At 29.6% G+C, this 15,535-nt stretch overlaps 2 protein-coding genes across 2 annotated transcripts; one reads left to right on the top strand and one right to left on the bottom strand.

Annotated features, from left to right (window-relative positions):
- Positions 1–1,941: 1,941 nt before the first annotated feature.
- On the bottom strand, positions 1,942–4,623 carry LOC100788336 (lamin-like protein). Its single transcript, XM_003543815.5, has 2 exons — positions 4,373–4,623; positions 1,942–2,501 (listed from the first exon to the last, which is right to left on the bottom strand). The coding sequence occupies exons 1-2, from the start codon at positions 4,557–4,559 to the stop codon at positions 2,161–2,163; spliced, it is 528 nt and encodes a 175-aa protein (XP_003543863.1). The 5' UTR covers positions 4,560–4,623; the 3' UTR covers positions 1,942–2,160.
- Positions 4,624–7,820: 3,197 nt separating this feature from the next.
- On the top strand, positions 7,821–10,278 carry LOC100790963 (checkpoint protein hus1). The gene is made up of 2 exons (XM_003543818.5): positions 7,821–8,464; positions 9,696–10,278. Exons 1-2 carry the CDS (start codon positions 7,952–7,954, stop codon positions 10,137–10,139), a joined length of 957 nt encoding a protein of 318 aa, XP_003543866.1. The 5' UTR covers positions 7,821–7,951; the 3' UTR covers positions 10,140–10,278.
- The last annotated feature ends 5,257 nt before the right edge of the window (positions 10,279–15,535 follow it).

The raw sequence follows: 15,535 nt of genomic DNA on the forward strand, positions 1-15,535 counted from the left end.
AAATAATTTCTTCTTCCAGAAGAATGTTCTTCCGGTAGAATAAATTGTTCATCCGGAAGAAGATTCTTCCGGAAGAAGAAATTATTTTTTTTAACACAAGGGCAATTTTGCCCATTCACCTAATTGCTGGGTGCACCAACAATGTTGCTGGGTGCACCTAGCATGTCCCAACGAATTTGGGTCGGGCTATTTCATTGGGCTCGATAGTTTTGTGGGGATTGAATATGGGATAATTGTCTTTTCATTACACTTTTTTTCATCTCTTCATTTGTCCTAAGATCCAAAATTAGCTTTTAATTTGATTTTTGTTGCTCTATTGCTTTTATTTCTATCCAGATAACGTTACGTCGTTTATCCATTTAATTTCATTTAACCTAAATAGTAAATTGTCAAGTATTACACGAGTATTCAAGAGAAGTATTTTTTTAAGAGTAAATTATACTTGCACTTCTTGTGTTTTTCTCAAATGGCATCCAATATCTCTCATTTTTTTATATTACTTTTATCTCTCTTTTTCTAACGTCGTTAACTAAAGTCAATTTAAATATATGAACAGACAAAATTGCCCTAACATCTTTGTTACACTCGCACCCCTTGTGTTTTTCTCAAATTACACCCAATTTCCCTCTCTTTTTTTACATTACTTTTACCACTCTTCTGTTAAGATCATAAACTAACGTCAATTGAAATATGTAAGCTGACAAAATTGTCCTAACATTTTTGTTAAATACTTAATAACAAATTAACAATTGACCATGTGAATGGACCTTTCTTAAGACAATAATAGTTTTTCCTTTAATATTTGACTTTTACTTCATTGTTGCTAACACTTGAAGAAGATGCAACTCTTGATTGAGACATTATATCAAACACTTAGCCAGCGAAAATAAATATTTTAAAGAAAGGAGTTAAAAACACAAATATAAGAGCAAAATACTAAAATTTGAAGCAAATGATCATACTCAGTCAATATGCATTGTTGGGAACACATCCAACAAAAATACAACAACCAAACGATCCAACACGAACCAAAAAAATTGAACTAAAAAAGAAGAGAAGGAAGGTTGTTAACACATGCATACCAACAAGGTAGTTTCATATCCAATTAGAGAAAAAAGAAAAAGAAGGAAGAATGTTAAAATATTTTTAGGATGAAAATGATGTCATGTTTTTTATGAAGTTAAGAGGAAGAAAATGATGATATTTTAAACATAAATTTTCATTAAAAGTCATGTGACTAGTATATACTTACTTTCTGTTAAATTATTAAATGGTGTTTAAGAGGGAGGAAGTCTGGGTGTAATGTGGACTAAATAATTAAGGATTTTTTTCATAAGGTGCAAAAAAAGAGGAATGTCGGATGCAATTTGAAAAAGGGGGTGTGAGTGTGAGGAAGATGAGTATTTTAGATATAAAGTTTCATTAAAAGTCATGTGATTAACATATGTCTATTTTGTGTTAAATTATTAAACAATATTTAATTAGTGTTTAAGGAGAGGGTCTGAGTATAATATGAGCTAAACAATTAAGAGATTCGATGAAAAAAAGGAAAATGTCATATAATAAACTAATCAAAAGTTTGCATGAGTTAGTTTGTAGTAGTTAGTATTGGAGGAAAGCAATTAGACATTTAGGTAGTTATAACTAGCTGAATTTGTTGTTGTAAGATCCCTGTATAAAAACTATTTATTGTAAATCATTTTGGAGAGATCAATAATACAAAACTTATTCTTAATTCCATTTACTCTCTCACTCTCTTAATTCCTCACTAAACAGAAACTATGTGAGAACCACCCTTGTTCCAACATCTTCAAGATAACTATACTTTTACTCATCGAATATTATTGCACAATTTGGTACGCTTGATACGAGTAAACAAAAATAAGAAAGAACAAGTCAAAATAAATGTTAAATGATATAATAAAATACTATGGAGGAATATAAATAAGATTTTTGTAAAATATATATATATAATAATCTGCAGTTAAATTTTTAGCTTACCACAACCAAATCAACCATCTGCGACGAGACTTAAGAGTATAACATGCACCAAACTCTCTAAAAGAAAGAAACCAACAATAATATCTAAGCCAATAAAAACAAGCACCACCAATACTCTAGCCTATGCTTCTTTTATAGACCCCCATCTCCATCAATCACTTACAAAATGCCCACTACCATCAAATTCACAAAAAGCACAACATTAGCAACAATGATCCAAATGCATGTGAACACAGAAGAACCAGACACGACGGGGGAAGGAGCTGGTGCCACCATTGCGAGTGCGGGATCTTGGTACTCTTGAACTTGCACAGCCACTTTCATACCATGAAAACAGTAACCTCCATCGGAGAGGTAGTAGTAGGTCCTTGCCTCCGTCATTTGCACCACGTCACGACCACCTCGAGTGATGTTTTTTATGAAGTCCCTGTCTATGCAGTTCTCGTAGCTTGTCTTGTTCACCTCCAGAACGTTGAAGTATCGTCTGTCGAACTTGAAGACTTCATCAGACCCACGTTTATTAATCAGCATAAGAAGATGATAATATTAAGAGAAAATAAGTTATATATGATCATTAAATTCATTTTTAAATGAAATATACTTGCATAAGCATTCCATATATAAGTTAGAATAAATATAACACACCTAATTATTCAATCACAAATCAATGACAAAGCATCTCATATGATAAATTTATTATTTTTATAATATAATTATTTTAAAAATTATAATAAGAATGATTTTATGACTTTTAATTGATTGATAATTGACCATGTAAATTTTTATATACTAAAATGGTTATTAAACTCATAAATTTTAAAGATACATTTTAAAGACAAAACGGGAGTTAGAAGATTATAAGCTTTAATTATTGAAAAAGGTAAAATTAAATAACAAAATAAGATTTCATTCTATTCACTTGTCGATATATATTCACTATCTAATGTTAAGAATGTTACGTTCAGTTTGTTATTTGCCAAAACAAATGATAATTATATACAAGCTTATCCAAAATAAAGTACCTTTAAATTTTATGAAGCTTCCAATTGTGATTAGAATTTTGTCTCCAATTTGAGATCAATTTTGTTTGCTCAGTGTGTGATTTTCGTACAAGCCATTCTTTTGTTCTTTATGTTAAAGCTTGCATTCTCAACGTTTTGAAAGGAAGATTCTGTTTTTATTTCTTTTTCTTTTCCCTTACGATCTTATGCTTCTCTTGACTCTGCATGCTTTTAACTTTTTCTTTTTTACTATATACTGATGACTGTACTTTCAATAGTATTATTACAGGTTAATTTCTTCTAATTACCCTTATTAATGTTTACCTTCCATTTCAGGATCAGGAATTAATTAATTAACATGTTTCATTCCCACTTAATTAGCAAAGTTTTCTGAATTTAACAAAAGGTAAAAGGGTACTATGTTTTCTTTTTGTTCTCTCTTTTACAAATAAGAGTAGTATCCTTGGTCAATACTCCAACTCACGTAAATAAAGTTTCTTATTGTAATTAACCTATGACAACCCTATTAATAGCTTTTATTTAAGTATATCTACAAGTATAGAGATAGCAATATATAGCAACTAACGTGGAAAACTAATTAAAATATATCACAACTGCTCTGTATAACATATATGAATACATGCAAGATATATCTGTTCCTCTCACAGTTACACTACCCAAAAGTAACACTGCATGCTCAATAGCTAGATAAATATATATAATAAAAAAGAAGTAAAAGAAGACTGTAAAGGGAATTGAACAAATTAAGGATTTAATGTTGTTTTAACTTGGAATTAACCACCATCAATATTTTAGCATAGAACAATAGGCAACTTATATATGGCGCAATAATACCCACAAGACAAATGATGATATACATTAATTTCGGTTGAACGAAAAAAAAGTTGAAACAATTTACAATGAGTAGTTAAGTTAAATTAAATTAAGAAGACAAGTAAAAATTCCAAAATAACAGAAATACGTACTCCAAAAGAGCTTGTGTGTTAATGGCTAATAACTAGTATCAGCAACCATTAATCTTTGAAATTAAAGGAGTTTTGGCATCCCATATATAGGAGAAAATATGTTTGGTCGTAATTGTATATGCAATTTTTTTTTTAATATCAAAATAGTTATTATTTTATTTTCTCGCACCTTCATCTGTCTCTCGAAAATAACATCATCAGCAAGACCACATTAATTACAGCATATTTTAGCGTTTATATCTCTCATTGAAGATCCAATTATAAAGTTTTGAGCAACATTATATCATAGAATAAGAGTGATGAAATGAAATCGACTATATAATTTTGAAGAACATGGAATTAAATTAAGAAAACAGAAGAAGTATATAATATATATGCACTTACTGAGCCAATCCCCAACATAGACATGCTCTTGAGCAGCCCATTCAGTGTAGTTCACATCGTGATTGATCCAACCTTTGGACCCTCCCACCTTGTGAAGCACCGGACTTCCCATGACCACCAACGAAAGCCACCCTATTGCCACCACACTCGCCACCACCATCAACCGAGCACCCCTCCAATTCTCCATGGCTCGTCAAGAAACACAGAGATAAATGGATAGATAGATAAATAGATATATTAATATAATTAATTTTGTTAGAAACTATATATACTCACTCTCAAGGACCATATATATATATATGTGTGTGCATGAACTATAGCATATAGCACTCGTAAAGTGGTGCCTCGATAATGATTGCTTTTTTTAAAGTGTATTGGGGTGGTGTAAGAAGTAAGAACAGCCTCAGTGACAACTAAACGTAAAGGCGTTTCGCATCAACAACACACGCTATTCTTGCTATGTTAGGACTTTAGGACAATGCGATCCCACGCTTTTCTTCATGCAATGGGTGTAGTTAGCATTGTGTCACTGATCAGTAATCTTGTCTTTTAATGCAATTTATGTAAAATAATTAAGTAAATAACTGCCAACTTATACATACATAATAATCATGGGTACTGTCAGAGTTTTTCATATATATGAGTACGTTTCTATGCAATTAATATCAGGCAAAGAGTGCTGATCTATTAGTAACCGGGGTAACGTACGCTTTAATTACTCTTGTAGTATTATTGGTCATTTAAGTTTCATTAATATATATATATATATATATATATATATATATATATATATATATATATATAATAATATTGAATATGTTAATTATCATAAAATTATCGCAAAATTTTAAGCAGTATTATATTTTATTTAGTGGAATAAAAAAATGCAATCACAGTTTTTACAATCAGATGTGATTTTCTTAACTTTGATAGTGATGGGCTTAAACTAAGAATTGGGATAACATTGAGAAATTTGGTCACTTTTATATTAAAAAATAATAGTCCAACGCGTAGCCGGATAAAAACAAATGACATCTCAATTATTATAACTTCTAATTATGGAAGCAATAATGGCATTTCATTTTTTTATTTTCAAAAATTGCTTGATGACTTCTATACTAAGAAATACGCCAACTAAACTATTTTAACAAATTTAATTGCCTCCACGCAATTCGTTGTAAATTAAGAGAAAGACAACTACATATAACAATCAACGTGAAAACTTTCGATCTAAAACAAGGTTATAACTTCATCCATGCCGATAAGAATTTCACAACAACAAAGACAAAATATTTTTCAGAAGTTAAAAAAATGAAAAAATTAAGATTAATTCCATGTCAAATATTTCGTAATGTTGAAAAAGTTCAAATACTCTATATCAATATAACAAATAAAATATTAACAAAATTAGAGCACAACTCTCTTTCTAATCAATTCGTAGCTTTGGCTTAATTAGTTTGGAAATTGAAATTCATTAATTTATACACGGGAAAGAAAGAAGAAAATGGAATTCTTTATTTAAACTTATTAACTATCTGTTATTTGAATGGGTGAACATATAATAAATAGTACTTGTTTTTTTTTTAATTGACGGTCTTTTTTTTCCTTGTTTTTTTACCATAAAGTCAATCTTAACCCTTGTGTCTTCATGTGTGCATCTATTTTATTCTTCCAAATTATGAAACCCGAAAACGAAAGCACAAATGAAAACACCCATTCTCAAAATCCTAGTCCTTGTGGTTCCCTCAAATTCTCAACAAATTTTATACATCAAACAACAAGCTTAAATGTAAACATATGAGAAGCAAGAGATGATATATTGCACTTATTTTTTTTATACTGATTTACTCCTTAACCCTACGCTACATCTAGTCGTAGTAGGATTTTCACTTAAAAACACACCAACCACACAAATGTTCTTTCCCCCCAAGCATCTATAAGTTTTTACACTAGTGTTCTTTTCAAGCCTCTATAGGTTGCACAACTAGTATATTTCTCAATATTGTTGTCAAGACTATGTAGGATACTCATAATCATTATTATTTTTATGTTAAATTAACCTATAGGTATCCATCCTATTACAATTTTTTTTAATTAAATCCTTATATTTTTTTTATTGAGTTCCTATATTAATTTTAAATTTATAATTAAATTCCCATGTTAATTTTTTATGAGAACCGAATATTCCATCATAAAAATGGCATTATTCTATGTCAACCCAAATAGTATTGTTGTTACACATGCATTATATCTTAGTTAGGTTCTTATGTTAATTTTTTTTTTATCTAATGTGTCTTAACACTTCGTGTTTTTCATTCTCAACCCTTGTGTTATCTTGTAAACTGTAATCCAACCCTAAAATATGGATTTCATATCTTCTAGTCCATAACTCCAACCTTAATGTCTGATTAACCCTTAATTTGTTTGTAATATTATTCGCACCTCCTTAATCACTTTTGTAGTCATTTATGATTTAGAATTCGCACCTTTGTAATCAACTCAAGCATACTTATTTAGAGTTCATATTTACGTGTGTGTAATGAAATTTTTCATTAAGTCTATTCGATTTCTCACGACAAATTAATATAAGAACTTAAATACAAATTTAAAATTAATATAAGAACTTAAATACAAATTTAAAATTAATATAAGAACTCAATTAAAAAAAAAAGAACCTAATTAAAAGTTTTGTAATAACATGAGTCGATGTACTTAATTTTTTTTAAGCCTATACGGATTGCTTACACACAATTAATATTTTCCTTAAGCCTTTGCAAGTTGTTCACATCACCAAGAATTCTTTCCCTAGTCTGTTCAGGCCCACAACACACAGTATTCTTACCTTATCATTACAATTTTCTTTCCACAAGCCTCTATAGGTTTCTTTGACTAGAATTTTCATATTTGCAAGTTCTCATAGTCCAAGTATTATTTCACAAGTCTCTTTAGACTTAAAATTAACGATTGTTTTTTTTAAGGAAAAAGCGATTGTTCAATAGTTGTATTAACTAACAATTAACTCAATTGTGCATTGTACTCACATACTCGATCACTATATTAAAAAAAACAACAAAAAAAAAAACACTAGTCTTTTAACTGCATACTGCAGTATTCTTTCCTTAAAGCCTTTATAGGTTTTCAATAAGTAATTTTCACATTTGCATATTCACACAACTCTAGTATTCTTTTATATGAGAATTAAGAACATATTTTTTTAAAAGAAAAAGTTAGTGTCTCCGTTCAACTCAACCTAATATTAGTTAGTGAAGTTTGTACGAAGGAATCATTTTATTTTTAAAAAATTCTTAATAGATTATAATAAAATTCTTATTAATATATATAATTATTAAAAAATTATACGTAGAAAACAAAAAGAGTCGATGTTTTAAAAAAAATATTTTTTTAGATTCACACTTTTTACCTTCTATTTTAATTTTAAAATATCTCTTTTATTTTCATTCTGAATCCAAACACACAGCATTGGCGTCTATGGTCTCCATTTCCATTCCCCTCCAAAAAGAAATTCACTGTCTCTCGCTCTGACTCTCTTGCCTCTCCCCTTTAACCTTCTCCGCCGCGATGAAATTCAAGGCCTTCGTGACCGACAACGGCGTGCAGCTCCTGGAGAGGCGGTTCCTCCCGGCCCTGGAGAGAACGGGAAAATCGTGCCACCTCTTCCTCACGCGCGACCACGCCATGTTCCTCCACCTCCTCAACGGCGACGGCGTCCAGTGCCTCGCGCAGTTCCGCAAGGAGGCGCTCTTCCACGACTACCGCATATCCAGCCAGAACGACGACCGCATCGCCTTCGCTCTCGACCTCTCCCTCCTCCTCCGCGCCCTCCGCAGCGCCGTCGCCGTCGCCTCCTCCGCCTCCGCTTCCTCCGCCCCCACGCGCCTCGAGATCAAGCTCGTCAAGAAACTTCCCCCTAATTCCACCCAGCCCATGCCCTACCTCACATTGGAAACTCGCGGGTATAAGTCTGCGGTTATTCAGGATATTCCCATCTCCAAACCCTTGTCGCGGGCGCAGGTTACCGAGCTTCAGAGCGCGCTCGATACGGCGCAAGATCTCCCTCAAACACTCGTTCAGGTACGTACTCCCCTGTTCCAATTTAGTTTGATTTTTTTTTTTTTTATCTGTAGTAATCCAATCAAACACATGTATATAAATGATTTACAACAACTCAACAACTCACGCACTCTGCGCAATCATCCGAGTTAAACCACCTTGGTAGAAACTAATTATTTTGGTGTAAGCATTGCACAAATTAAATATTTTGAATATTTAAATTACATTATAATTTAGATTTATGATTTATAATGTAAACTGTGAAATAAAGTTATTTTAAATTAAATTGGATAGGTGTGGTTGAGAAGAGCAAGTATATTTATATTTATATAGATAAAAAAAAAAAAAAAAGGTTAGCTTAAGATCGACGAATACTTTTTTTTGCTAGTTATAGGAGGAATGCGTGAAATGCATCTCCCAACGAGAGGAGAGAATGTTGAGAATGCCTAATTGAAAGAGTAAGGAGACTCAAGATGCCCATGAGGACTAACATATAAGCTATATTTAAGAAAGAGTATTGGTAATGCCTAAAATGTAAATTATATTTTAGATGAAAGTATTGTGATAGAAATTATTTGTAAATTGAAACAGATAAGCATTTAAGATAATCATATAACCTATAAAGACTAAGGGATCTATATTTTAAAAAAAAAAATAAAAGAAAAGGGGAGAAAGGTAAATAAAAAATGGGAGTGCACAGTTGAGAGAGGGGCAAAACCTCAATTATGACACAGGAAGGAAAGAGATGTGTTATCACGTGCAATCGATGAATAAAATTGTCTGAAGAAAAGTGGAGACCAAAAAGGTCTATATCCATTATAATTGCTATAAATGATAGATATAAGGAGGTTAGTTTGAGATGATTGAGAAATATATTTTTTTGAGTTACTAATAAAATGTACTATCAAGGAGAGAGGAGAGAATATTCAGAATACTTAGTTGAGAGAATGAGACTCTACTCTTCAAATTGAGGATTCTAATTTACAGTATAGGAATAGATCTACTTGTCTGGGTTATTTCTTTTTGCAATTGTTTGATTTAATTAAGATTAGTTGGACGTTAATTGAGTTATATTTGTTGAGTCAACAATTAGTCACCAGTTTATTCAGGTTAGTTACATTCAGTTATGTTATGTTGTTTGTTTACAGCTCATTGCGGCTGATGTGTTCTTGTGTTTGTGTGTGCACAAAGTAGATGAATCAAACGAAATTTCAGTCTTTTAACTCTCGTCTAATTTCCACGTCCAATGCAGGTGCCTGATTTGAATCAATTGTTAAACTTGGTGGATCGGATGAAGCAGGTGGGCGATGTTGTGAATGTGTTCATAAGTAAGCATGGGGATTTGAGCGTGCAGGTTTCAACCACGCTGATTAGTTTGGGTGCTGAGTTTCGGAGACTGGTGGTGATTGGAGAGAAAACTAATGCTCCTGCTGAAGATCAAAATCTCAGTGCTCAGACAAGATCATCGAGGTCCATTTCGAGAGGAGATGGGCAATATGTGCAGGTGAGTGTTAAGCACTTCGCCAAAAGCCTCCAGTGTCACTTGACCAGACCAGACTGCACTTTCTTTGGGATTGCTCCGCAGGGTAGTTGCCTGACGGTGATATTTCAGTTCTTTGTCCCAGGTTCTCGCCAGACTGATAAATCAATCAGCTTGCATTGCAGGCTTCCTGTTCTTGACCCTGGTTCTGGTTAAACTCCAACAGTCTTCTTGTTATGTATAAGTTCTTTTTTGATAACCTTAGAAATTCAGTTGAGAAAATGTCAAGTTGATTAGTGTGTATAACGACTGTTGTGATAAGCTTTTTACTAGAATATCATATTAATTTCTTGTATGCATGAAAAAGTTTTATATTACATTACATCTAATATTTTATGATAATGATATAGTTTGGTAATGTGACAGATATAAGGTACAAAGTTGTCTTAGTTACCCTGATGTGCAAGATAGATTAAGGGAGCAAATTAGGCTATTGAAAGTGTAATTTTTTTGAAGTCAGGTGATAATGTGGAATTGAAACAAACTGCAATCTAGAGTAATTTAGATTTTAGAGCAATTAGTAAGGTTTGGTCTTTGCATATACAGATCGTTCCATAGTAAAGGAAAATTTACTGCCACACTCTTTTTTTTATGTTCATGTGGGGTTCGTTGTCCTAATGGTTTTATCTCCCGATTTACTACATCGCAAATTTACTCCCTAGTAAAGAGTGTGTAGGAAAAGCTTATTAGAGAGTGTTGTTGACATTTTTTGAGAAAAAAAAAAGTGAAAATGATGGTAAAACTGATAAGTATTTCTTGAATCTCAATGTAATAATGTGTTTGGAGTTAACTTCAAGTACATCAAAAGTTCAAAACCCATTTTTATGAGTTGACAGTGCTGCGGCAATACAAATTGGCTTCCTATCTTAGCCTTGAGGCACTTTAAGAATCACTTTAGGCCTTGAGTTATATCATTTATTTTATTGTGTATTTATGAGTTCATTTGGTTTGTCTACTAGCTATACCAACTGAATCATGAAAAATAATATTAGCTCAAGAACCGTCTTTCTATCTAGTTATTCCGCTGAATCAATATTTAAAATAAATAATAACTGGTTTTGGTTTCTGGCATACTGGCGTAGTATATAAAAGTATGATTTAACTCCTCTGCAGTAGGCAAGTGTGTAAATAAAAAAGTTAAGATTTATCAACAGTTAATATGAAGTTACTTTAGATTACGAGCTCAACATGAATGAAAAATTACACTCGTTCCATTTATTGTGGGGTTGACAACTATATCCCGGAGAAAGTAACAATTGAATTTGACAAATGTGCTGATTGGATAAATTATTCCAAAAATACTTATAGGATGTAATAAAATAAATAATATATATATATATATATATATATATATATATATATATATATGTAGAATTAATAATTATTTAAGAAGGAATTCATTAACTCTAAGTGATGAGTTTGAGTTTTATAATAAAATTAAGATCTTGGCGGGGAAAATTGAATGAACAAAAAAATAAGCTTTCTTAAGTCATTTATGATAAATTAACATATTAGAATTTGACAATTATATCATACTTTAGAGTTCGTTCAAAACTTTAAAGATTGAATAAAATATTATATTATTTTTCTAATGATTTTTGAAAGTAAAATATATATTACTTCATATTATAACATTGGGGGGTGTTCTTAGATGTCTATATTGATTAATATTTTATTCAAAATAATATATTACCAATTTAATATTTAACTTGAGAAATTACACACAAACGGATGTTTTTTAATTTGTTAAAGCAATTAATTTTAATATTTGATTATTAAATTAAAGAATTTAATATGATAAGTAATTAATTAATTTTAAGGGAAATATTATTATATTATTTGTTAGTACTAAGAATGTAAAACTATATTTGTATATATAAACAATATAAATTATTTTGGTGAGAAGCAACTTAGGTTCACGTTGCAGTTTGTTAAAAGAAAACAACAAATCCAATTTTAACTTGGTCAAGTTTGTTTTAAATTTGAAAGTGCTACAAGCAAGTAATTGATAGAAACAAACAAAGCTTAATGGACGTGAGTTGGATCCTATTTTATAGGATTGGTGGTTTCTTTTGGTATGCTATATATTGAGTAGCATACTGCACACAAAAGTGGACTTGAGTCACCACTTTTTCTTCTTTTCATCAAAATATTTTAAAAGAACTGTTTTACTAAAGTTTTTACACTATTGAAAAACTTTCATACGAGCTCATTCAACAAATATACTTTTATAACTTTATCTGTTTTAATATAATTTAAATACAAAATATATTATTTTTATTCCATGCATGTGTTATGAACACATTTTTTTCCTTCACATAACTCTCACAACATCATTTTTCACGCTTTGTGCCACCTGCTAAACAAGCACGCTAATGTGACTCACGAATTTTGTCCAACTGTAGGATTTTCTTTGAATTGGTGAAGGAACTGAGTCATGGAATGAGGTGTAGATTATTTCTTTTAATGCAAAAGTCACCATTTTGAGCTCATCTAATTTCTTATAAAACTCTTCCTCAGATTCTGTTACAATTCATAAGGTTTTAATAGATAATTTACTTTCTTTGTTTTGTTCGTTCCATTTTAAGTTTTATTGCCTACATCAAAGTGTCTTCCCATTCCCTCTTATATATATTTCAAAAGATGTGATTTTGTTTCAGCAAAGTGTCTTCCCATTCCCTCTTACATGATTTTGATTATAAGATTGAAAATGTTATTTTATTTTGGGGGAAGAAGGTCAATAGAAAATTGGAAAAACAATCATGTCTGATTTATTGGATGATGTGGACAGTGATATTATATTGACTATTGAATACTTTGTAGCGAATTTGGAAGTTGTTGATACTAAGTACATTATATTAATCCTATTAATAAAACAAGATTAAACGAAGATAAAATATGTTGGCAATCCCTAAATGTGAAACTTAGTTTTAATCTCTAAAATAAATTTAATCTTAAACTTTATAAAAATAATAATTTTGTTTTCACGGTAAAAACTGTATTTGAATAGGGGCAAAAATCAATTGATCAAAAGTTAAAGATCTTGAATCAAATTGATCAAAAGTTAAAATATATTAACTAATACTATTTTTTTTTTATCAAAATACAAGAATTAAAAACATATTTTACACTTAAATCAATTTTGAAAAGAATAGTTATATCATTCAAACCTTTTTTAGTTTTTTATTATGCTATTACTAATAAATTTCTGATTTCTAACCTTTTAAAATCATTTCATATCTTAAATCTTGTAAAATTTTAAGTTTAGATAAAAAAAATACTAATTTAAGAGTTTTAAATACGAAAAAATGTAGCATTAAAAGTTAAAACCATAATTTCTTAATTTAAAAAAAATGTGAAACTAACATTACAAATAATCCAAATTAAATATAATAGTACGTTATTTTTTAAATGTATTGCCTCACTTTAAAGGACTTAATTTTACTTCTCTTTACTTTTTTATATAACTGCAATTTTATTTCTATAATTTTTTATTTTAGCGTTAATTTTTATAATTCGAAACGTTAGCTTCTTTTCTCTACAATCGTTCAAATTTTGGTTTCAATTATATTGTTAATAGGGTAAATCAAAATCAGAAACCTTTTCATGGTATAAAAAGTAAAATGAAAATGAAACAAGCAATAGCAATAAAAATATATTTTAACCTTTCTTTTTCAAATGAAATAAGTAATAGCATTAAAAATATATTTGAATTCAATAAGATAAAATAATTGACAGTGGCATGTGCCCCAAATCCGAACGAGCATATCATATCACTGTTGTTGACAAGAAAAATCAAATCTTTCACTGGAGAAAGAAAAAAACCAAAAAAAGAAAATTTGTTGTAGTAGCCAGCAAAGTAGTTTTTTATATATAGATCAAAGCACCCTTATGTGCCTATCCCTTGAACTAGAGCATGACACAAGTATGAGACATTAGAAGGTGCCCTTTCACCTCACATCTTTTTGACATGCAAGTTTAATTTTATACTCACAGAACTGAAACTTCAATTAGCAAAAAACTTAAATATCACTATACGGATGAGTTACGTGAAGAAGTAGAAGAAACTGCTCATGTCCATGCTCATGTAGGAAAGTTCCAAGAGTTAGAACAACAATTGAATTATGTTTTAAGAGCCACCACCACATCAAATTCAATACAGTAATACAACAATTATGATAATAAAACTGCAAGATACTTGGTACATTCGTAAGTCACAATAAACAAAGTTTTCACACATCCCATAGTTCTGGAAATTGTCATAATTTAAGATTCAAGGAAGGAGTCTTTAAAGGTAGTCTACATCAAATTCAAAATCAAGAACCACTATTCATGATTTTGACAATAAAAGTGCAAGGTCACAAGTACAATTTATTTTGAAGTTCCAGCAAACTAAGTATGTCAAATGCAATATGTTTCATACCTTTGCCACATCTAATTATTTAATTAATAACAAGAGAATCAAACACAAATTCGCAATTTGATAATTCCATCTCGGGTGAATAACAAATGAATTTTTACACTGATTTTCATTCATATAAAAAGAGTAATAATCATTTTTGTCCCTTAATATGTAATTCGTTAAAAAATACACCCCTAAAAGAAAAAAAATACAAAATTTAATCTTGAAAGTGTAAAAAGTGCGACAAATATGTCATTAACTTCTGTCACTCACTGTTAATCAAATAGTCTATGTGACACGAAGGGAGAAATAAATTTGTCACTTTTGACTTTTCGTCTTTCTAATCTGCTAACAAATGTGTCCCTAAAAGATAAAAATGTAAAATTTAGTCCAAAAGTGTGACAGATATATCCGGACGTTAATAATACATTGTGATTAATTATTATTATTATTATATGCTTATAATTTAATGCTCCTATTTATTTAGTACTTATGTAATATATTTTTTAAATTTTCTTTTAATATATATATATATATATATACATATTTATTATTTTGATTTCATTGTCAAACCTTAATCTTTATTGTTAAAAAAAAACTTTATCTTATGATTTATATCTTATAATTTTATCAAATTTTTACTAAATTTCTTACTTTTAATCTTTAAAATTATTTCATATCATAATTCCAACTTAAGTATCCTCATATTTAGATTGAAAATAATATGACGAGAGTTTTAAATAGAAAAAGTACATATATTTATAAAAAAATATATGTATATATTTTTAAAAAAAGAAATTAATCAACTATTTTTTTTTTAAAAAAAATCTCACAAAATTTAAACTAGATAAAGTTAAAGTGAAATTATAAGTCGTTTTCCTTAATTAACAATATATATATATATATATATATATATATATATATATATATATATATATATATATATATATATATATACCCCAAATATAAAAAAAATCCTTGGATACATCTTATTTGATTCCATTTGAGACAACACTTATTATACATAATAGGAATGAAATAAAAATAATTACTAACAAATAAAGAACCTAAATAAATTTAAATAAAAAATACAATAATGCTCAAACTAATATAAAAGTTAACTTTAAAACAAAACAAAACAAAAAAACTA

The sequence above is a fragment of the Glycine max genome, chromosome 13 (assembly GCF_000004515.6).
Source record: "Glycine max cultivar Williams 82 chromosome 13, Glycine_max_v4.0, whole genome shotgun sequence".
NCBI lineage: Eukaryota > Viridiplantae > Streptophyta > Magnoliopsida > Fabales > Fabaceae > Glycine > Glycine max.

Coding starts and splice junctions, on each gene's coding strand:
- LOC100788336 (XM_003543815.5), bottom strand. CDS start 4,559: ATGGAGAATTGGAGGGGTGCTCGGTTGATGGTGGTGGCGAGTGTGGTG. Junction 2,502..4,372: donor CTATGTTGGGGATTGGCTCA/GTAAGTGCATAT, acceptor GGTCTGATGAAG/TCTTCAAGTTCGACAGACGA.
- LOC100790963 (XM_003543818.5), top strand. CDS start 7,952: ATGAAATTCAAGGCCTTCGTGACCGACAACGGCGTGCAGCTCCTGGAG. Junction 8,465..9,695: donor TCCCTCAAACACTCGTTCAG/GTACGTACTCCC, acceptor CGTCCAATGCAG/GTGCCTGATTTGAATCAATT.